Below are 22,259 nucleotides of genomic sequence, written 5' to 3' on the forward strand. Positions count from 1 at the left end.
GGCTAATACTCAGCAATTGGCTCTTGAGTGAATAGACCTCCCATCCGACCGCTTTGAAACACAACACTAGTTAGCATTGTATTAAAGCAATTCAGGTATAGGTTAGCTGTTTTTTAGTTCCTGATTTGAAGTTCCTATATCATTTCTTATCATTAAGATTTCATAGTTGGTATCTTATAAGATCCTTGTTTCATTCAAAAAATTGTTTTTTCAAGAAGTAAACTCTTTGAAAGGAGAAGTCTTTATTTTGTTGTATCCCAAGTGTCCCGTCAACAATGTGTGGCACATATTAGGCACCGAACAAATATTTTTTCAGGTGAATAGTAAAAATTCAAACAGTAGAAGAGTTTATATTATAAAGTAAGTGTGTGTTTCTGGGAGTCTCTCTCTGTCTCCCCCAGCTCATGTACAATTTTTTTTACGCCCAAAATTATGGAGATAGTTCCATGTTGCTATCTATAGACTTGCCCTGCTGGTTTTTTTTTTTTTAAGTGACTAAAAATTCCTTTATTTAGTTTTTAGGTGTCATGATTTATTTATTTTTAAAGATTTTATTTATTTCTCATGAGAGACAGAGAGAGGCAGAGACACAGGCAGAGGGAAGCAGGCTCCATGCAGGGAGCCAGATGTGGGACTCGATTTCAGGATTCCAGGATCAGGCCCTGGGCCAAAGGCGGCGCTAAACCACTGAGCCACCTGAGCGCCCATGGTGTCATTATTTAAATACTGTTCTTCAGTGCACATCTCTGTGCATGTATGCAGTAGGAGAAGTTGCCAGAAGTGGAATTTAGAATCAGACATTCATATTAAATTTTGATCAAATTACTACTTGCCCCCATAACAATGTGAGAATATTTTTATTTACCCTCGCTAGTGCAGTGTTGGTTATGAAACAGTTTGGGGGATCCCTGGGTGGCTCAGCGGTTTGGCGCCTGCTTTTGGCTCAGGGCATGGTCCTGGGGTCCCGGGATGGAGTCCCACATCTGGCTCCCTGCATGGAGCCTGCTTCTCCCTCTGCCTGTGTCTCTGCCTCTCTCTCTCTCTGTGTCTCTCATGAATAAATAAAATCTTAAAAAAAAAAAAAAACACTTTGGATCTCTGTTTTATGGTTTACATTTGTATTTCCTTTGAATATATAAAGGTCATTGTTACTTCCTTTTCTATGAACTCCAATATTTAGCCCATTTTCTTTTTGAGTTTCTGGTCTTTTATTGACTATACATTAATAAATTTAGTACTCTGCCAAATATGTTGGATATTTTTTAGGTTTGTCTTCTGATTTTGATTATAATACTTTTTCATGCACAATTAAAACTGAATTAAGTGTACTTTTTTCAGAGGTTTCTGACAATTTTCTATGCAAAGATCCATTTCATTATATTTCCCTCTAGTTCTTTTTTGTTGTTTGTTTTAGCCCTTTACTCTATCCGAAATTTACCTTGCTAGAAAGGGTAAAATAGGAATTCAATTTTATCTTAATAAAGTTGACTGCAGTTATTCTAACACCATACGTCGAATAAGCCACCATTCTGATTTGAAATACCACCTTTCTTTGTTCATTTTCCGTAGATCATTCTCTTTCTGAACCATCATGAACCATTGATTCATGAACCATTATCAAACCATTTTGCCATGTCATTTTGGGTTTTAATATATGGTTGGGGCCAGCAATCCTCCTTTATTAAACTTCCCTAGTCTTAGTTTCTTGAGCTAACCTACTTGTAGAGCTCTTAGATTTTAATTTTAGAGCTTATGTTTTAGAAAAGTTTCATACAAAATTACAAAACATACTTTTACCTGTGGTAGATAACAATTTATTCCAAAGAAGAATAGATTTTTCCCGGGTATATTTGTTTTCCTAAACCTATGTCTAAAATATTTTTCCCAATTGGATTTTTGACATTTTTCTGTGAGATGTTAATTGCCACTGGGGGGGAAAAAAAGCTGTTAGGGGCAGTGTTTCCTTCTCTTATCTCCTCTTGAATATTGTGTATTGTCAGATTATAGATTTTAAGAAGTCCTGCAAAAAGACAAAACACTTTTATCTGACTTCTTTGAACATTGCTTTCTTTTTGTGGCACACAGTGGTATTCTGAACAATGATTTGAGAAGTAGTACTTGTATTTTTGCCTCAGGTGCTAGCTATTTTAGGCATCACTTTTTTTAAGATTGTATCTTTAATAAAAATAAAACTATCACCCACACATGACCACTAAACATTTTAGTACAGTCTTAGAAATCTCTTACTGTAAATTTATATTAGTTTTAATGATACTATATATACAATTTGTGATTCATATTTTTAAAACTTTTATATCAAAAAAAACTTTACATATCATTTCATGCTTTTTCTTTTGTGGCTCAGGATGAATGCTCTATAGCAGTGTTTCTCAAAATTGGTCCAGGGACCCGGGAGGTTCCCTAAGACTTTCAGAGGATCTGTGAGTTCATACTGTTTCATAATAAATTTAGGATACTTTTTTTACCCTTTCATTCTTAATCTCTCAGAGTACAGTGGAATTTTTACATGATGTGCTATCACAGCAGATTGAATACAGAAGCAGATACAAAAATCCAGCTACATTTTTTGAAAACCAGACCCTAAGCAGATTGGCAAATATACAAAATAAGGATATTCTTCTCACTGAATTTGTAAATTTATTTCTCATAAAAGTTATGTTAACGTGTAAATTTATTTTTATTGTACATGAAAAATAACATTTTTGTCAGTTTTAATTTGTAATATAGTAAATACTGAAATAATTGCTTGAGCAAAAGCTCTTTGGCATACTCAGTAATTTTTAAGAATATAAAAGAGGTCCTGAGACCACAGAGTTTGAGAATGGCTGCTCTATAATATTTAATATAAAAAGTGGGTTTGTTTAATAATGGCTTTTAAAAGTATGTGATCACTAAATTCTGTTTTCATGGAAGTGACTTAAATGATAACATATACATAGATTGTAGAAAGTGCAGGCCTCTTTTGTAAGAGTACATTTTTATGCTTTGTACTGGGGACTGATAACTTGTGCTTGGATTAAATTAGTCATGAAAGTTTTAAAACCGTAACATCAGTTCCTTATTTTTCTTTCCTCCAGGCAGCTGAGTATGTCCCAGAGAAGGTGAAGAAAGCCGAAAAGAAATTAGAAGAGAATCCATATGACCTTGACGCTTGGAGCATTCTCATTCGAGAGGCACAGGTTTAGTGATATAGGATTACATTTCCTTCTCTATGGGTCCAATCACACTACTTGGTTCTGCAGTAAATAATATTTCATAATCCTAACATTGTAAATGCTGTTTATTGGTTTTCAATTTTAGAATCAACCTATAGACAAAGCACGGAAGACTTATGAACGCCTTGTTGCCCAGTTCCCCAGTTCTGGCAGATTCTGGAAACTATACATTGAAGCAGAGGTTAATATTTTATTTTATTTTTTCTTATATAGCATCTGATGGGAATTGCAGCATACACTAGAGTGATAGAAAACAAGTTAGGAACATTAGATAGCACAACCAGGACAAGGAGGATTTAAATGTCTCTTGCCTTTATTTTGTAATATAGGTTTGAAGGAGTAATTAAAATGAATTTTTGAAATTTGGGTCTTTACAAGCTGATGATTGTTGCATTTTGGAGTTGCAACAACATTAAAACAGTTTCAATGGTATTGGAGTGCTTTAGCCTTTTATTTACTTGTCATGTGTCAATTTATTGCCTCCTGTGTCATTTATTTAGAACTCATTTTCTTTTTATTCCTACTTACAAACTAATATGGTATTATAAGAAAATACAGAAATGTTAGTTTCATAGGGTATATTGAGTGGTGGAATGAAACATGTTAGCTAAAAAATTATTTCAAGTTTTAATTTTGTGAAAATGCATGGTTTGTCAATAAATGTAAGCATTTTGATAATTTAAAGATAAGGTTTTTTAATAGGATAAAGTTTACATTATTCAGGAATAAGCTAATGTGATTCAAATCTGTGTAATCATAATTTACCCAATGATACTTTGGTATTTTTTTTTCTTGCTTTCTAACTTGAAATTTTAAGTTAGGCATGTTTATTTTAAAGAGTAAGGGCCTCATTCTTGTTATGATTAGAAAGAAGGGAAATGTTCATTTTTGACAACTGGAACTAGCAGTCAAGATGATAATAAAGCATTAATGTGTTGATACCAGTGGCACCAGGTAATCATCTTTCAGGTTATGAATTAATGGAAGGGATGAGGTGGGAATAATATCCACATTACAGTGAAAATTCTATCCATTTCTTTTTAACTTAGACTATGAAGTATTCTTATTTTGAATGTTAATTTTGTAATATAAATTCTCAACATAAATACACTGCAGCCTCATCATAACATTATCCATAATGACTGGAATTCGATAATATATAGGTCTGTTTTGGACCTCTTCAGAGGGCTTTAGTCATTCGTAGTACTAAACAGACTTCAGCACAACACGGTGTCTGTCACCTGTGATGTGTTCCTCATAATGGACCCAACTAACAGCCAGTTTAAATTGAGGCTACAGTGTACTTAACTATATTTGTGCTAGAGTTTACAGTATATTACTTCGGGGGTAGGTGGGAATTACTGGATAATAGCAGGAACATTGTGTGTGTGTGTGTTAAATTTTTTGTGTGGTTGTGTATGTGGTATGTATGTGTGTATGTGTGAGAGACTGTACCTTACATGGAGTTTGGTTGTGCTTTTGACCCAAGACCATATCCTTAGGGTTTCATCAGTTATCCTTTGGGACCATTTCTTTCCTTAATATATTTAATCATCAGAGTAGACTGGCGTGGAATTCACCAGGTGAGTGAGTAGGCCTGTCTGAAGTATGCTGAACCCAGTGCTGCTTTGTAATACTCATTAAAGCAAGGAACCTGGATCACCTGTACTTGTTCTGCATTCCAGTTTGATTTTGCAAACACATTAGCTTATATGCAAACTCATCAGAAATGAACATAATTAATACATAATAGTTTTTGTATAATGAAGTAGTGCTTTAGTTTTAGAAATTTCTCATATATTTGGGTATTTATTCATGCATTTTATTAAGCTTAAGTTAAACTGAAATTGGCTTTTAGATACTCCATTCTGTGAGTGTGAACACAATAAGTCTGTTTCTTCCATTTCCTAGCTAAAAATACCAACTGCATTCTAAAAAAGATTTCTAAGACTAGATGTTATTTCAAGGGGCTGAAAATTGTCTAAATAACAGGCTCATTTAATACTTCAGAGCTATTAGCAGTTGCCTGATATATTTAATTCATAATATTTGCAATTCTTTCTCATGCACACACAAATATGAATGTATGTATAAAACATCTTTTGAGAAGAAATGGTAAAGAATTATATATGTGTTTTGTAAAATTGACATTTTTGGTTTAGGAATTAAAATGTTAAATTGCTGATTCAGAAATGCATATCCTGAACTGTGTTTTTCTCTTTCTTGATTTGCTCTTTATTTTTTTTTTATTTTCACATTTTGTACTTTGTTTAGCCTGTACAAGGCTAAAGTTTTCTTTGGTCATATCACCCAGTGTGGCCTTTAATATTTCTGGAGGAGACACATAACCTATTTATAATACATTAAAATCTGAAGTAATAATAACAATGTCTTTACATGAAAGATAATACTAACAGTGTTTACATAACATTTTGTATGCACTCTCAAGAAAATAAAGTTTTTTTTAATACATTTGTTGTAACTCAGTACTTCATGGTGGGAAAAATATGTTTCATTTGTTTATGGTCACCTAAACCAATGCGTATGAGTCCAAATACATTTAGTTCTTTTCAAGTGAAAATACATACATCATTAATAACAGATAATTTTGCTTCCCCAGAGAAATTTGTAAATCCTTCTTAAGAACAAAGTAGCAAAAGGTGGGTTTTTTTGTGGGTTTTTTTTGCTTTCAAACTTGAAATATCAACATCAATTGCAAAAGAGCATAATAAAATTTTTAGTAGAGAAGATAATGATACTAGTCTAATATTTTTATATTTGTCAGTATATCAGCCCATTAGTGGCATTTGCAGTACCTAGTTACTTGTGTAAAATTAAAAGAATAGCTTTATTAAACTAGTTCAGAACTAGGTCAGATTACTTTAGTGTTGCATATGTTAATTATATAGAAACATCAGAGTTAAGTGGAATACCCAGTCAGAGCCTCAATGCTTTTTAAAGAACCACTTTTTAGCGTGGTCAGAAGGGTTGCTAACTATCACAAAATTGAGAACATTTTTATAGTTTTGCCATACTCTTTTTTATGTTCTTTTTTCCCCTTGTGGTTTCTGTAGCTTTTCATGTAGCTAGATAATCAGTGTGACAGCACATAAGCTGCAATATCTTACTGTTAGAAGGAATTTGTTTTGAATTGGGCCAAATTCATAATAAATTTTCCCATGAAAGAATGATTTTTTTATGGGTAGCTGAAGGAGAAATCATGAAGGTAATGCTGCTGATAATAGCAACAATGTATCTTGCTATCTGTGAAAGCTGTAATTCTTTAATAAAAGTGTGTAGAGAATTGATTGCTTTTTATTTAAAAAAATTTAAAAACATGAATCCTTATAAAAATGGGTTGTAAAGTATACATTTCAGTTTTTCAAAATAACCTTTCTACTTGGGAAAAATGACTCTTAAAAATACCTTTCTTCTTGGAAAATGGAAGTGAACTCAGGATGGAACATGAGTGACCTAAATTGAAATAAACTTCTCCACTGTCAATACTGTTTTAATTCCTCTTAGTAGCAGTTCAAACTACTGTTGTTATAATGCTTTGTATATACTGAGCAATGTGATTTTTTAAATGCAGATAAAATTATTGCATTCAGATTATAATTTCTTTCCTATACTTCAGCTTGCAATCTCTTTTTAAAAAAATCTGTACTCTTTTCTTATAGATCTGCTCTTTTCCTGTTTGTAATAAATGTTGGTCCATGTCTGTGTGATTATTCAGATTGTACTCTAAAACACAACATGATCTTTAACTGTAGTTTCTTAAATGCTTGTATACATGTAGTGTAGGGGTGTAAAAGAACACAGGAATGATTTACAAACACAGAACTGAGTAATCAAATATACAAAAGTGCTTTGAATGATTACATACTATTTTCAAAACAAAGGAAATATTTATGTGTTTACTATTAAAACTAGCAAACTTCTATTTCAATTTTTATTGAAATATCCTGTCCACATATTCCTTTCCATTATTGTAGCATAGGTGGTTAGGTTTTGTCACTAATACTAACTTGATCTATACATTTTTTTCCTTTGAGGCCTTTTCACTCAGGCATTATATAATAAAACTATTTTGCAAAATGACATGGTTAATTTAGATAACATTCTTTTTTTTTTTTTTAAAGAATCTTATTTTCTATTCTTTGTCTTCCAGATAATTTAGTATTTTATGTGAAACGCAGTAATTTATTTTCTAGCAAACCTTGTACTGATCAATCTAATAGCTTGTATATTTCTATTTCTCTACTTTATAAAGCAAAATTATAATCTTTGCAGACACTGATAAACATACTGAAAAAGCAATGCTCATCTTTTTCCCTCTGCAAAAGACTCCCAATTTTTAACCCAAATTCTTTATATTCTACTTTACTATGTGTAATAAGATTTATGGTATATTCTGAAAATGTGGAAAAGGCATTGCTAACCAGATTTTAATAAGTACACATCTAAAATTTGTTATGGAACAAAAAGGGCTATTTGAGCATGCAGTTGAAAGGTTCCCTATGAAAAATGCTCTAGCTTAAGTTTCTTGGGCATTTGTGGAATAACAATACTTGCTATATAATACCTAATAGTGTTTTTTGTTTTTAAATTGTGGGGCATTGTAATCAACAAGCTCTTAGGGGACTATTTTGGTATACGACCCACTTCCCCTATTCTAAGAAGTATTAATTAAAGTTATGCTGCAGCATGGCATCCATGAATAAACACATAAGCCCTTAATATTATGGAGTAAAACTTTCATAATTAGAAATACAACTAATCCTAACAGAAAAAGCCTTTTGAGGGTGCTTTGCGTTTTTGGTTCTAACTTAAGCATAAGGGAACCAGGTGGCAATTGACTTTCTCTTAAAAAGAAAGCAATAAGACCTCTTAAAGGCTCAAATATTTTCTAATGGGTTCATTGCTTTTGTTTGGTGTGTACTACCAACTTGCAAACAGCTGTTCATTTTGAATGAGTCTGGTTCGAGGCACTTCCAAGAAATGAAGATGTCTAAAATATACTGCTGATGTCTATTAAAAGCTGTATTTTAAAATGTGGACAAGAATGCATTTATCTGCTTGTAAATAATTTACTTTTTAGACTATAATTTATATAAACAGTTCTCTTAGCAACTTTGGAACAGAAAATGGTTAATATAAAGGTGTAATAAATTGAAGTCTGTATAAATTTTTTCCCCCACATATTCAGAATCCACAGAAATTTCAACAAAATTGTGAATATTTGGTTTGAATACAACTTGTTGAGAAACAAAACGGCTTTTCTAAGTCTCAGGGAAGCATAACCTGGGGTAAGTTTTACCATTTTGTATGCCAGGAGACCCACCCATGTCCCCAAACCCCACCCACTCACCCAAGGAAAAATTTTCAATTTGGTAATGTTAAGTGATAGTTCTAAAAACAAAAATCTGACAAAGACAGGTTTGAAGTATAATTTGGAATAATACTTCGGAATGTAATAAGGCCAATAGATAGTCCCATAGCTCTTTTTAAGCTTTCTAATAGTTTTATTTATGTGATAGAACATGTTCAATTATGGCCTTTTTTAATGCAAAATTTTAGTTCTAGCATATACCGGTACATTATTGTAAGTCTTATTTCTATATGGGAAGTAGTCTTATTTCTCTTCCAGTTGTGTGGAGATATAACTGACATATACCATTGCATAAGTTCAGGTGTACAACGTAATGATTCAATACATATGTATATTGTAAAACAATACCCACAATGTTTAACCTCTATCACCTCACATAATGATAAAGGAAAAGGTCTGTTATGGTGACATTTTCTGTATTTTTCATGTTAAATTTTAAGAAAAATGGGAGTGTTTACCAGATTGATTATGATTTTCTCAATTTTTTTTTTATTAAACTGAATATACAGGCATTGTGTATTTAAACCAGAAGAGGACATTAAATTAAAACCCAAAATTCAGAGCTGGAAGATAAGATTCTAAGGGGTAGTAGAATCAAAGATTAGAATCTACAGTGTTATAGGAGTACCTGGGAAGCTTTTAAAACCTGCAAGCTTGCAATTAGTATACCATTGCTGACGTGATCTCCACAGGATGAGCACACAGAAATGTACTATTAGCTATTTCTAGCAACTGGTTTTGGGAATCGAGGCTTAAAAACTCAATAATTCAATCTCATTTCTGTGAGCATATGTCATATCTCACAAACCTGTATTTGGACTATAGAGTGTTTAGTCTGGCTTGCTCTTTTGACTACACTGTGATAGATCACTTGATACAGAATCAATCTAGAAGTAATTGTAGAAGCATCTATTGTGTGCTTGGTGTAGTATTCCTGACAGTGTGGTGACTCTTAGATCTGAAATCAGGGTTGTGGTTGCGTTATTGAACTTTGACAGTTTTTTAGTTGCTGACTTTATTCCTGGATTTGAAACCCAGTTTTCTAGCTCTGTAAACTTGTTTTCTTAATAATATGATCATTTAAGTGACAAAGTCTAAGAGTCCCATGTGTTTAGGGAGGACCATGTAAGCTTGAGTATGGCTTAAAATTACTGCAGCTTTTTTTCTTAAAACCTTAATCCTTGAGAGTCTTTAAACATGAATACCACCATATCTTCATGTTTTCAGATTATTAGCCAACATCCATTCAGTTAATAAGTACTTGAGTCTTTATAAGTACTAATTCTTTTGGGGGATGGGAAACGGAATGTTCTAACAAAGAACTGGTCATTTCTAGCTATTTATGTAGTCAGGTTTCTGAATTTTTCATCACAGGAGTGCATTGTTTTTCAGGCATTTTTAATGAATATTTTCTTATTTAAAACTTTTTTTCCCTTAGTGACTTTTGGTAGCTTTTAAATCAAATAGGACTTTTAAAAAATGGTAATTTTATTATTTCTAGTCTGTATCTGACCTTAGGAGAGTTGGCTCTTTCCATCTTCTAATTAAGACTTGTGGCATCAGTGATATTTATAGAAGAACTGGAATAATATCTAAATTTCATAAAATTTAAATGTCCACCTCATTATTTTAAGGAAGTATCTAATGTAAGTGTAGACTGTATTGTAGGAGAGAGCTTAAAAGTATTTGGGGAAAGATTGCCAAGAAGAATGTTTCCTGCATGGTCTGTACATTTAATTCTCTCATCTACTGTTTTTTTAAATGAATTTGTCTAACTTGTTTAATAAGCGAATTCTTGGTTTTGTGGTTCTCTTAATTAGGTTATGTTACTAGATGAGAAAATGGGTAAAACATCACGATTTATTGGGAGTGGAAGATTCAAATTGTATGGCAGTTACTGGGGAATTACATGGTTTAAATCTACTTTGTTATGGGTTGAACAGTAAGAGCTTTGCTTTTATCGGTTACAAACCGACATTTTTGCTTTTTAAAGTTTTTTGAAAATATTTTAAACCTACAGTAGAGTTGTAAGAACAGTGCAAGGAACTCTTTTGTATGTTTGGTCCTGATTCGCGAGTTTTTAACATCTGACATATGCTTTGTCAGTTCTGTTTTTCCCTGAACCATAGAGATTGGGTTGCATATACATTACAACCTTTAATACTTTGGTGTATTTTCTTTTCTTTTTCTTTTTTTTTTTTCTTTTTTGGAGGCAGGGTGGGCAGAGGAAGAGAGAGAATCTCAACCAGGCCAGGCTCCACGCGGGGCTTATCATAGGCCAGACGTGGGGCTCAATCTCAGGCCCATAAAATCATGACCTGAGCTGAAATCGAGTCTGATTAATTGATGATTAACTCACTGAGCCACCCAGGTGCCCTATTTCAGTGTTTTTTTTTTTTAAAGATTTTATTTGAGACCGCACAAGCAGGGGGAGTGGCAGGAAGTGAGAGGGTGAAGCAGGATCCCCATCCCCATGAAGCAGGGAGGCTGATGTTGAGACTCCATCCCAGGACCCTGGAATCGTGACCTGAGCCAAAGGCAGACGCTCAACTCACCAAGCCATCCAGGCACCCTCCAACATCTAATAACACATCTTCTTATAAACACATAGGAAACTTCACATTAATAAAATTTTAATCTATAGTCCATGTTCTTTTATTATTGTTCTAGTCATGCCCTTTATAGCAATTTTCTAATAAAATTAGCATCTATATGTCATTCCTCTTTCGTCTCTTCTGAGGTTGAACTGTTTCAATGTTAGGTTTGGTATTTCCTCATTAGATTCAAGTGCTGTACATTTTAACTGAGAAGCTGCAAGTGATTTTGTGTCCTCACTATTTCATCCAGAGGTACATCATTTACACCTTATTGGTGATGTCCATGATGACCATTTTCTCAATGTGTAGTTACTATTTCTCCTTTTGTAATTAATAAAATAATGGGGAGATGCTTTATGATTGTAAAAATCAAATTTCTAACTCAGCAACCACCCACTTCATTTTGAAATTGTTAATTTTGTCAGGAATCATTGATGTTTTTCTTCTGATAAATTAATTTTTTGGTATGTTTGAGTGTGAATATGTATTCTATTCATGACTCAAACTTTGAGTTTATTTATATTTGAAAACTATTGGAAAGCATTAGCTTTTCTTGCATCTACATTTTTTCTTTTTAAGTAAAATTTTTTTGAAGATTTTATTTATTATTTGTGAGAGAGAACAAGTGGGCAGAGGGAGAAACAGGCTCAGAACCCTGGGATATTGACCTGAGCTGAAGGCAGATCCTTAACTGAGTCACCCAGGCGCCCCTCCAGATTTTTTTCGTTTAAACAGCTTAGTGGGGGCAGCCCCGGTGGCTCAGTGCTTTAGCGCCGCCTTCAGCCCAGGGCCTGATCCTGGAGACCCGGGATCCAGGCCTGTGTTGTGCTCCCTGCATGGAGCCTGCTTCTCCCTCTGCCTGTGTCTGCCTCTCTCTTTGTGTCTCTCATGAATGAATAAATAAAATCTTTATAAAAATTAGACAGCTTAGTGGTTAGTGTAGTTAGAAAAGAGATGATTTACAAGATTTCAATGGTTTGTGATGATAGCAAGTTTTGCAAATCATACACTATCATTTATCAGTAATACCTTTAAATTCAGTCATAAATCACTTAGGAAGATCACAATTGCTCTTCAGCTCATTAGGTTTATAGAACCTTAACTAGTTTTATATTTTTATGAGAACCATTGTAAGCCACAGAAAATTATCTTGAGTGATTTGTTAGTTGGCCAAATGGCAAGTTATTTCAAATAAGAATGTATATGTTTTTTAACAACCTTGAGGTCTTTGGCTTTAAAACAGAAAGTGAGTCTAAAAAGTTACTGTGTTTGCAAATGCTGTATATTTTAAGTATTTAGTTTTTTTGCTGCTTGAGGTACAGATTAGAAAGCTAACACTTTAAAGAAAACCATTTTTCTGTTAGCAATTAAAGATTGCTTAAACCATGGAAGTGGTATTTTCCTAGAACCCGGATGTTTGATTGTAAATTTGAATTTCCTGAGTTCCTAGAATAGTAAGATTTACATTTAAAGGACAGACAGGGAACCCTGGGTGGCGCAGCGGTTTAGCGCCTGCCTTTGGCCCAGGGCGCAATCCTGGAGACCCGGGATCGAATCCCACGTCGGGCTCCCGGTGCATGGAGCCTGCTTCTCCCTCTGCCTGTGTCTCTGCCAGTCTCTCTCTCTCTCTCTCTCTCTCTCTCTCTCTCTGACTATCATAAATAAATAAAAATTTTTAAAAAAAGACTTTAAAAAAAATAAAAGACAGACATTCCAAGTCAAAACTTATTTATATTTAGGTGCCTGATACAATCCTTTAATAGCTGGGGTGGTTATTTGCCATGGATCTCAATTGCAGCAGGATTACCTCTCCTCTGTTACTGCAACAATGGCATCAGTTTTTGTTAGTGCAGAAAAGATGTTTGAAAAATAGGTAGTTTCTTGAATTGCAAGAAATTTGCAGATTATAAAGGATAGTGTGGAAGAATAGAAATGGTACAGAATTTGAAACTTCGTGACCTAGGATTTTGTACTTTAAGCTCTTCTACTGAATTCCTGTTCTTTTAGGTAAGCCATTTATGTATGTGTGTGTGTGTGTGTATATATATATATATATATATATTTTTTTTTATTTTTTTTATTTTTTTTAAGATTTTATCTATTCATGAGAAACAGAAACAGAGAGAGGCAGAGACACAGGCAGAGGGAGAAGCAGGCTCCATGCAGGGAGCCTGATGTGGAACTCAATCCTGGGTCCCCAGGATCACACCCTGAGCTGAAGGTGGCGCTAAACTGCTGAGCCACCGGGGCTACCCTATTTATTTTTTTACAGTAGGTTCCATGCCCAGTGTGGGACTGGACTTCATGGCACCAAGATCAAAAGAGTTGACTGAACCAGCCAGGCACCTTCCTCCTCTTTCAAATTTGTATTATGAGAATATTAAAACAAAAGTTGAAAGAATAGCACGAATATTAAATACCTATATACTTTCTACCTTGATGTGTTGTGCCCATACATACTTTATCTTTCTCTGTATAAAGAATATTTTCCTACATAACCACTATACTATCACACTGAAAAGGAATACTGGTGTTCTATAATGTAATATGTAGATCATGTTTACATTTTTCACCTGTTCTAGATTCATTTTTTCTAGAATTCCCTGTTTCTATGAAGGATAAGATTATTTGTATATTATGCCTTTAAATGTTCCAATTCTTTTTTTTTTTTTTTTTTTAAAGGGAGAGTGCTCACAAGCAGGGAGTAGCGGGGACAGAGGAGAGGGACAGAGAATCTCAAGCAGGCTCCATGCTCATCACAGAGCTCGGTCTCAAATCTCATGACCTCTTTGAAGGCATGAACTGAGCTGAAATCAAGAGGTGGTGGCTTAACCAACTGAGCCACTCAGGCTTCTCCATAATGGTCCGTTTTCTGCTGTCCCTAGTGTTTAAGTAAAATTTACCACACAGATTTTGTTTCTTATTCTTAACCCTTCCCCATCTGAATAGGAGAAACATTTAATGTGAATTCAAGTATTGTTTCCAGTAATTTGTATAAAAATGAAAAGTCCTATTTATTCTAGACAAGAGTTGTCTTTAGAACTGTTGTAATGTTAGGAGTTTCAGTGAGAATTTCTTTTTTTTAAAGATTTTATTTATTTGTTCTTGAGAAAGAGAGAGGCAGAGACACAGGCAGAGGGAGAAGCAGGCTTCATGCAGGGAGCCTGATGTGGGACTTGATCCTGGGTCCCCAGGATTACACCCTGGGCCGAAGGCAGGCACCAAACTGCTGAGCCACCCGGGCTGCCCAGGAATTTTTTATATTTTTACTAAGGCAACTTATTCTAAATATAAATATGTTTGCAATAAACTAAAGTTTTTATAGATCTTAACCTAAAATATGCTTGGAATTGAACTGGAGTTCTTAAACATAGGCAGATGTTTTTCGATAATATTTTCATTGTAAATCTCAAAACTATTAAACTTTATGGAAACCTATGTGGACATCACATAAAGGAAAAAAGTATATGAGGAAGATATTTTTGAAGGTGAATGATTTTTCTACAATAGATTCTTAGAAGAGTTCAGGTTACATTTTAAAAATACATTGTTGATTTTCAGTTGTATCCTGCTGACAGTGATTTTACCTTCATTTTCATTACCGGCCTCAACAGTAATAGCTCAAATTTATTAGTCCTTTAATATATTCTGGCACTGTTTAGTACTCTGTATGGGATATGTGATTAATCACAGTTGGCCTTTTGAGGTAGGTATGTATTATACCTCATTTTTTCCAGATGATCAGCTTTTCTGAGGTTTTAGGTTATTATTATTATTTTTTTTATGATAGTCACAGAGAGAGAGAGAGAGAGAGAGAGGCAGACACATTGGCAGAGGGAGAAGCAGGCTCCATGCACCGGGAGCCCGACGGACTCGATCCCGGGTCCCCAGGATCACGCCCCAGGCCAAAGGCAGGCGCTAAACCGCTGCGCCACCCAGGGATCCCAGATTTAGATTATTTAAACAACTTTGTTAGCATCAAAGTGTTTAAAGAAAGTGGGAGGAGTTTATAGACAAGTGTTCTAAATCCTGGGTCTGGGCATGTAGTCCTTTGAAAAAGTAGATTATGTATAACTACTCACAACCACATACGGTTAAAAATGTTTTAGAAATTGGCATGGTTTAGGAACTTCCATAGAGCTTCATCTTACAATTTGTAAAATGTTACTTCAAAAATTCTATGTAATTTTACCCTTCACAATTGTAAAGTTACTCACAACCACATATAGTTCTTACAAGTGTTTTAGAAGTTGGCATGGTATAGGAACTTCCATACAGCCTCATCTTATAGTTTGTAAAATCTTACTTCAAAAATTCTATGTATTTTTACCCTTCACAGTTTCAAAAAAAATTTTAGCTGTGTATATTTTAGTCTAATTTCAAATAACAGGAGTTCTAAACACAAACACAGCAAATCTAATTCTGGACTTTTTATTTGGTAAGAGCTCATTCTTCAAAACTATATTCAACATTAATGTGAGAACAATCCATTTACCTTCTGTTCTTAATAAGCACTCATGAGTTTTATTAGGATGAAATATTCTTAAATCAAGGCCAGAATTTAAGATTTAGTGCCTTTGAGTATCTTACTTAACAGTTACCTTTTCTTTCTATGGAAGTGTGGAAGCCTTGCAAAAATAAGTTTTCTGATAGGATAGACTTATTTATTGTGGTGTGTGTGGGTGTGTGTGTGTTTGGGTGTTTTTGGAGGGGAAATCTTTAAAATATTTGAAATTATGAAAAACTTCATGAAAATAAAAATGAAAAATTGTAAAGGGCACAACAATATTTAGTGCTCCTTTTAAAAAGTTGTGAAAGAGGATCTTGGCTCCTATATTTAATAGGAAAGTCTTAGTTATTGAAGCTGGACCAACATTTCAAGTTATTTATAATTTATGGTTTATCAGACTCAGAAGGTTAAGATATTTTTGATACATCTCCAGTCTATGTCACTGAATACTGAAATATCTTTTTATTCAACTTCCTGGTACTGCTCAATTGATCCTAAATAAACCATTATGATGAAATGTAAAAATTCAGATTATTTGCCTATAAAATAATTTTGCAATTCTAAATTTCATAATTGAACCATAGAAACTCACTTCAGTGTATTCAGTGATAATCATTTTTTAACTTTTATCAGATTCTATGCAGATTAAAATATGCAAAATTTTATTAGCAAATCCTTTTGGCAAGTAATTTTATATATGGAGTCTTTAAAAGTACCTTAAAATTGGGGATGTTTACTAGAATGAAGACTTAATAGATATGTATTGATGTATTTGCCTGCATTGTATTAATTTCCCAAAGTGTTAAACTATTTTTTCTGTACTACAGTTGACTGTTGATAGGTTCTCAAAAAAGTCATCAAATACATTGCTTCAGGTTCTTGCTTTCACTTCATGTGTCAGGAGAAAATAGGGGAATTAACTTTCAAGTATCTACTGAATAAATGCATGCTAGACACCAAGGTGCTATGAACATCTCAGTGAACAAGTTTACATTTCGGTATAGAAAAATTATAAGATGGCTGTTGGGTGCTATGATAGAGAAAACAATATGTGAGGATTGTTCCAGGAAATCTATGGCAGCAAGACTTATCAACAGGCCTGAAATTTGTGAATCCCTGGCAAAGGGAACCACTAGTTCTGTCTCAATAGAGGCAAGAAAAAAAGAACATTGCTTTATTTGAGCAGTTGAAACCACTTAATAGTTGATAAGCTGAATTTTGCTTCTAGTCCTTCCCACTATTTCAAACAGATGACTTGTGACTATTACATGAAGTATTTCTTAGTTACAAAAACATAGGAGCTTGATAGTTAATAATTGCACCCAAGCTGTTAGGAAATAGAAATGGAGAAAAAGCTTGAATATCTGAAACTTTATAATGGGTAAAATAATGTGAATATAATTTTGCTCTAGGAAAATAGCAAGTTGAGAGAACATAATACTGGGCTATTGTTTTAAGTCCATGCCTACATAAATTTAGATGTTAACTGGAAGTTTGTTTTTCACTTTTCAAAGAAAAATACATGTTGGTTAGAAATCGTCTTTTGGTTTCATTTTTACTTGGCATTTCAGTCTTAGAAACTAATAGAATTAAGAAGCTATAAGACCCTTTATTCCCTGAAATTGCCTTCAGATTGAGGAAAATGTAACAATTGGCCAGACTTCTTTTGGGGGAAAGAAAAGCCTTTTCAAAGGTAGAAACTAGTTATTTTTTTATAGGTAGATAAAACCTAAGTGGTTGCTTTAAACAGTTTGATTCCTAGAAAAGTTTTCACCATAAGTAAAACCTGTTTTTATTAAATGCCTCTCCTAGGACACCACATACCGGTGTCTAGTTTACTCAGTAACATGATTTCCAGATTGGTTAAACAGAGGTTAGTGTGCAAGTGTGCACTAAAAGGGACAATTGTACCAAAAGGACAATTAACCAAGATTTTTAAAATGTCCCTTATACTTTTGTTTAGTATCAAAGATTGAAACTTCGTTTTGAGGAGAACCCTGGAACTAATAGCCTGATGTCTTATAAATATTTTTGGAATACATAAAGACTGGATAAAAATAAAGCACAAGAGCTGGTTTCCAAACATCTTTTTTTGGTAAATATCTATTCCAGTTTCTAAATTTTCAAATTTTTGTAAAGTATAAAAATCTCTTAGGGTGGAAATATTGTCTACCCACTGCAACATGTTAATGAGGAAGGAAGTATTAATAAGAATTATTGATGTAATGATAAGTTATATTAGAAAGGTATTACATGAAATAGTGTTCTTATAGCTATAAGAGTAATTGAGAATTATACTGGAACTTTGATTACTGAATTAGTGAATTCTGGTTCTTGACTGGTTTTGGCTACTTTCTGGAATCTTTTTTTTTTTTTAATTTTTTAATTATTTATTTATTTATTTATGATAGTCACAGAGAGAGAGAGAGAGGCAGAGACATAGGCAGAGGGAGAAGCAGGCTCCATGCACCGGGAGCCTGACGTGGGATTCGATCCCGGGTCTCCAGGATCGCGCCCTGGGCCAAAGGCAGGCGCTAAACCGCTGCGCCACCCAGGGATCCCTACTTTCTGGAATCTTTAACAATCAGTGTTCTCTTCCAATTGGAAATTGATATACTAATAAAAATTCATACATTTTAACTGAGTTCATGTTTGTAAATTTTATGTTTAAGAATTAGTTATTTCTTAGTCAAAATCTGATAGATTGATTAGTTTTTAATTAGGAATAAATACTGGGATGCCAGATTAAGTATAAAATTTTGTATTTGGTAGCTTTATATTATCTTTACTATTCACATAGTAACATTTCTTCAGTCTCCCGGGCCTCCTTAAATGTTCTGGACATATTCCCATCTCCAAGGTTTTCTTTACAAATTAACTCTTGTCTGCTTTAAAAGTATTTATCCAGGTAGCTGCTTAACTAAGTTCTCAGTCTTCAAGACCAAAGTGTTCTCTGTGAGATCTGCTGTGGCTACTGAATTAAAAATTGCTGCTCAATTCCCATCTTGTCAAAACTTCATCTTTCCTCTATTTTTTTCACCTGAAATACTTAATCATTTCCTAATATATTGAACAGTTTACCTATTATGCTTATAATTTGTCTTTTGTACTCTGATATATTTCAGAAACTGAGAACAAGGCTTGACACATAGTGGCACTCTATATTAATTTGTTGGATGAGGGCAGCCCGGGTGGCTCAGTGGTGCAGCCTTCAGCCCAGGGTGTGATCCTGTAGACCTGGCTGGGATCAAGTCCCATGTTGGGCTCCCTGCATGGAGCCTGCTTCTCCCTCTGCCTGTGTCTCTGCCTCTCTGTGTGTCTCTCTCTGTCTCTCATGAATAAATCAATAAAATCTTAAAATATATATATATATATTTGTTGGATGAAATATTGCAGTGGGAAGTAAAATTGAAATTATCAGTTTATAATACCAGAATACAATTTTTTTAAAAGATTTTATTTGAGAGCACAAGTTGGGGTAGGGACAGAAAGAGGGAGAAGCAGACTACTGAGCAGAGAGCCCAATGCACTCCTGATCCCAGGATTCTGGGATTATGACTTGAGCCTAAGGTAGCTGTTTAACTCACTGAGCCACCCACATACCCTTTGAATTTTAATTTGTAAGGATTAGAGTATGGTACCAACTTATGACAATGTATTATTTTTTATAAAATTAAAAATCCAGTAGCTTTCCTGTTAACAGGTTAAAAAATATACTTCCGAAAAAAAATGTACTTATGGTTTTTCTAAAAATACAAAGGTAGTGTTTTTGTTTGATACCCCCAGATATTTAGGTATTGTATAATAAGCTTCAATGACATTTAGAGTTACCTTGATGTATAACACAAAGTGTTTTTTAAAAATTACTCAAAGGGCATTACTAATATACCTGCCATTTTGAAGTAACTTTAAAAAAAATTGGTTGTGATTTAGTTTCAGATAAAATTTTAAAACCTGGTGTAAGATAAGTGCCCCACTAGTTATAATAAAGTTTTAGCAGTATTATGTTGAAGTGAAATTTCTGAGACATTTATATGAAGTTAAAACTTTTATTTTCACATGTTGATTTATCGATTTCAGATAGTTTTGTTGTATTAGTAAAGTGTAAACAGTCTACTTCTTTCCCTCCCCCTTTCACAGCTTTGACTAACATTGACAACATTGACACAATCCCAACATCTGATTGATGAGTGGGAATTTTTTGCAAATATTAAAAATATATTAATATTAAAGTATTAAATATTACTAACATATACAAATACTTATTTTAATCCATAAACCTAGCTTTAAATAGATTTGTTTTTAAAAACAAATATAAAAGATGAATTACTCTAGCTTTTGTCTATAAAATATTATATTACATATATTCTGTGTTAAGTATTATTTATCAAAAAAATATTATTTATCATTTTACTTTTTGTTCTTCTAATTTTCACCCAAGCTTCACTTACTTAGGCATAGCAGACATTAAAGGTAAACTTAAATTGCTGGATTCGTAAAGTGAGGATGAGTGACACTTAACTTGGGAATTGTGTAATAATAGGAAATATATTTTGGTTAGTTTAATTCTGTATTTTTTTTTAACCTTTGGGATTTAGTGTCTCAATGAACATTGGATTTTAAAGTTAAGTTACTTTTCAAGATAGTTTGCTACAAAATTTTTTCCCAAGTTTTTTGAATGCTAGATGTTTAAGAAAAATACGTTGAAGACTTGGATAGTATGGTGAGCTTGGTTACTCTCCATTAGCAACTAAAACTACTGGACTGAGTTTGAAAATCATCTTAAAAGCCTTATTGAAGATTTGATAGTATAGTAAGGAATTGCCAGGCCAAAAACATTGGGAAACAAATACAGAAAAACAAAAATAGGAACACTGGGAGATAAGCAAAGTACCTCAGTTGTTTTTACCCTGAGAATCTTTGCACACCAGGAGAATGCAAGCTGCAATTTTGAATGCTTCTAAGCTCCGGCAACAAAAGTCAAAGCCTTGAGCGTTGTGATCCTGAGTAGAGTGGAATGGAGAAGCCCTGATAAGTTATAACGCTGAGTTGTTCCTTGCATGGATTTGTGGTTCAAATAAATAAGCACTTGGTGTTTTTTTTTTTTTTCTTTTCTTTTTTTTTTTTTTTTTGATGTTTCAACAACAACAAAAAAACCCCACAAAAATCCATAAAGGTGGACTAAACCTGAATTTAGGCTCTTAAGAAACTGATAAGCTTACTCATACCCTTTCTGGAAGAATGTACCTTCATCATAAGTTGCAAAAGAATCTCCACAAATATTTTTCCAAGGAGAAGGATTTCAGTTGTTAAAAACAGCATGAAAGGAAATCACACATAGCAGAAACAGATCTGCAAAGACTTCGTTTAAGGTTGAATTGAGTTAAAACAGATTAGACACACTAAAGAGAATAGAAGAAATCCAGATTAGAGTTTAAAGAGACCGCGAGATAGGAAATATGAAAGAGGATTAAGAGCCACAAAGCATAGAGTGAAAATGTGTTTAATTGGAAGTTTCAGAAGCACAATTTGAAGATACACATACTAATTTTCCAGAATTAAAGAATTCAACAGATTGAGTATGCTCAATGGATCCCAAGTAGTTAAAAAAGAAAAAACTTCCCACCTAGTCACATGAAAATGCAACCATAGAAAACAAGACAAAATTGCAGAAGCCACAATATACAAAAAGTCAAAGGACCAGATGAATGCAGATTGATTGGCAACTTCCCAACAACAATGGAAGCCAGAAGACCTTGGAATTGCCTCTTTAATATTCTGAAAGAAAATAGCTGTCAAAGTTCTACATACAGAAAAATATGGGGATACAAAAATTCTAGGCAAGGTTAATAAAAACAATGGCATTGTCAAAGATAATAATTTTGGACATTTCCAGTTATATACAATTTCCTCAAGCTTAAAAATAATAGTATCCATCCGGTTACCATAAATATTTGTTTTCTTTAGTTTTCTCCCCCAAATTCACTCCGTTCTAATGAAAGTTCTCATAAGTGAATGGGCCTTTATTAGAATTGTAATTAATAGTATATTTTTAGTTTCACTTTTAAAGAAGAAAGCAATTAGGAATTTTATTATATTTATAAAATAAATTTGGTAGATCTTATTTCATCACTTTAGTGCTTGAAGTTTATGAAGTGTGTGTTCAACAGTTTAAGTGTTGACTCCTATTTTTACCCATATATAATCATTCCAATAATAAAATGTTACTCATACCTTATAAAACACTTTAATCTTGAGTTATACTAATGTCTTATTTCTTTAGTTGATACTCATTTTTAGGTTTGAAAATTATCTGAGTTAAATTTGTATGGTAGTACTTTATCAGTTTGAGATAGATTTCTTTTTAAAATGCTTAAATTCTTTTGAGTGTTTTGAAGTTGCAAAAGTCCTGCTTTGAATATATTGTTAATTTAACAGTATTATACATCTGATTTCTGCCTGGCTGCTCAGTTGGTAGAACATCCGACTCTTGTTCTCAGGGTCGTAAGTTCACGTCTCATGCT

General features: G+C 33.4%; 1 protein-coding gene across 3 annotated transcripts in view; it reads left to right on the plus strand.

Annotated features, from left to right (window-relative positions):
• CSTF3 (cleavage stimulation factor subunit 3) overlaps nt 1-22,259 on the plus strand; it is a 69,975-nt gene that overhangs the window by 11,779 nt on the left and 35,937 nt on the right. The window contains exons 1-3 of one of the 3 annotated variants that reach the window (XM_035701463.2): nt 3,322-3,417; nt 8,446-8,545; nt 17,699-17,830. Coding sequence is in view for 1 of the 3 variants with exons in the window: in XM_025452409.3 (XP_025308194.1) it covers nt 3,099-3,200; nt 3,322-3,417 (198 nt within the window). In the remaining 2 variants the exon portion in view is untranslated. Of the gene's footprint in view, nt 1-3,098; nt 3,201-3,321; nt 3,418-8,445; nt 8,546-17,698; nt 17,831-22,259 lie in introns of those variants that run through there. The other 2 variants (XM_025452409.3, XM_025452411.3) reach the window with 2 other exon arrangements.

Source organism: Canis lupus, chromosome 18, assembly GCF_003254725.2.
Source record: "Canis lupus dingo isolate Sandy chromosome 18, ASM325472v2, whole genome shotgun sequence".
Taxonomy (NCBI): Eukaryota; Metazoa; Chordata; class Mammalia; order Carnivora; family Canidae; genus Canis; species Canis lupus.